Source organism: Pteronotus mesoamericanus, unplaced genomic scaffold (assembly GCF_021234165.1).
Source record: "Pteronotus mesoamericanus isolate MK-2021 breed Mesoamerican mustached bat unplaced genomic scaffold, CSHL_Meso_final scaffold_31, whole genome shotgun sequence".
NCBI classification, from domain to species: domain Eukaryota; kingdom Metazoa; phylum Chordata; class Mammalia; order Chiroptera; family Mormoopidae; genus Pteronotus; species Pteronotus mesoamericanus.
The window spans coordinates 16,073,027-16,075,051 of record NW_026555312.1 but is presented as its reverse complement, the minus strand read 5'-3'; the positions used below and the strand labels follow the sequence as shown (position 1 = coordinate 16,075,051).

Sequence of the window (2,025 nt, the reverse complement as noted above, 5' to 3'; positions counted from 1 at the left end):
AGCTCAGAAAATTCCATGAAGCACTTTTCAGTAGAACTCTTTACTACATTAGAATCTCTTTTTTTCCTTTGCAGACCCCCCATGTGACCTTTTCAAATATGTGTCTGAAACAGAGAGTTATATGTAGAAAATGCCTGGAAGATTTCTTGCTCCTGTCACTGCTTTTCCTGCCTTTTCACATTCCTGCCTGATTTGGATGATGTGATATTCCGAAGGACACCTTAATCGAAGTCGTTCTTCAACAAGACACATCTGGCCAAAGATTGTATAGATACTTCAAGATGGCTAGTCAACCACCAGAAGATGCCGCAGAGTCCCAGGTCCCGGATGAGCTCGAGTGTAAGATTTGCTATAATCGATACAATCTGAAACAGAGGAAACCCAAAGTGCTGGAGTGTTGTCACAGGGTTTGTGCCAAATGCCTCTATAAGATTATAGACTTTGGGGACTCCCCTCAAGGTGTCATCGTCTGCCCTTTCTGCAGGTTTGAGACATGCCTGCCAGACGATGAAGTTAGTAGCCTGCCTGATGACAACAACATCCTTGTGAACTTGACTTGCGGAGGCAAAGGCAGGAAGTGCCTGCCAGACAACCCCACTGAGCTGCTGTTGACCCCCAAGAGGCTGGCCTCTCTCGTCAGTCCTTCTCATACTTCCTCCAACTGTCTGGTTATAACCATCATGGAGGTGCAGCGAGAGAGCTCCCCATCTCTGAGCTCCACTCCTGTGGTAGAATTTTATAGGCCTACAAGTTTCGACTCTGTTACCACTGTGTCACACAACTGGACTGTGTGGAACTGTACCTCCCTGCTGTTTCAGACATCCATCCGGGTGTTGGTTTGGTTGCTAGGTTTGCTCTACTTCAGCTCCTTACCCTTAGGGATCTACTTGCTGGTCTCTAAGAAGGTCACCCTCGGGGTTATCTTTGTTAGCCTCGTCCCTTCGAGCCTTGTTATCCTGATGGTGTATGGTTTTTGCCAGTGTGTGTGTCATGAATTTCTAGACTGTCTGGCACCATCTTAATCAATATGCAAACTAAGAAATTTGACACACATTGCCATGTTTCAAGTTAGGTCATTTCTCATTTATTTTCTTTTATATTCTCTATGAGCAGCATTCATGACATTAAGCCATTGGCCACATGTCTGTGATCCATTTTCCATCAAATGTTGGCAAGTTGGTTTTCCTGTATGCTGGAAGTACAAATGTTCACTTCTATTTAGGTGTTAGCAAAGAAGCAAAGATGTGTAAGCTAAGTGAGTCATCTCAGAGAAAGGGCAGGACTTCTCTCAGCCCTACTAGACAGACACTGAGGAGCTGTGTTGGACTGCAGCCGAGGTCTTTGTGGAAGGTTGGGAAGGCACTGATTCCTCTTCTCGTCATTGTTGGTAATCTGTGATGGAGGGTACACACGAGAGGAGAGCGGTTCCAAGACATGTCCATTTGGAGAGGTACACTCCCTGCCCAGCTCTGTGGTTGCAGTGCCCCTGAATCCCCTTCCACTGTTTTATGTTAGTGCGGCTTTCTGTGGGCAGTTACTCCAGTTGAGGTGCTTGTTCCCTTTGCACTTGCTCCCTAGTCAAGAGGAAACGGCCTCAATCCCTTTTGTGGCTTTAATTAAATATCTGTTTTGCCACAATACTAAAGAGAATTAAAAACACTAAGCCATTTGCATCAAAGTAAACTTTATGCCAGTATGGCCACTTGTCTTTGAGACACACCCTTTCCCCATATTTATTTTCTTCTGTCTTCTGTCTTCTCTGAAATTCTCACAGAGTAGTCATTGCTTCTGGAAATCTTCATTTGCATCTTTACTTAAAATGTTTTAGTTCAGTTTTTTCTTAAAACCACATTGTTCAATTAGTCCCATTCCTTATCCTGAATGAAGTTTCATTTAAGTTAGTTGCTATAAGTTTATGAGGATTTTGGTTTTTTCCTCTTGTATTTTAAATTCTACTGTGAACTTACTTATCTTAATCCTATAACAATTGGAGGTAAATTGTGACAGTGGAAACACAGAAACAAT

At 43.3% G+C, this 2,025-nt stretch overlaps 1 protein-coding gene across 1 annotated transcript; it reads left to right on the top strand.

Moving 5' to 3' along the window:
- The first annotated feature begins 281 nt into the window (after positions 1–281).
- RNF182 (ring finger protein 182) lies at positions 282–1,266 on the top strand. Its single transcript, XM_054592072.1, has one exon. The coding sequence runs from the start codon at positions 282–284 to the stop codon at positions 1,020–1,022; it is 741 nt and encodes a 246-aa protein (XP_054448047.1). The 3' UTR covers positions 1,023–1,266.
- Positions 1,267–2,025: the final 759 nt, after the last annotated feature.

Bases quoted from the DNA above. Each gene is read 5' to 3' on its own strand.
- RNF182 (XM_054592072.1), top strand. From the start codon at position 282: ATGGCTAGTCAACCACCAGAAGATGCCGCAGAGTCCCAGGTCCCGGAT.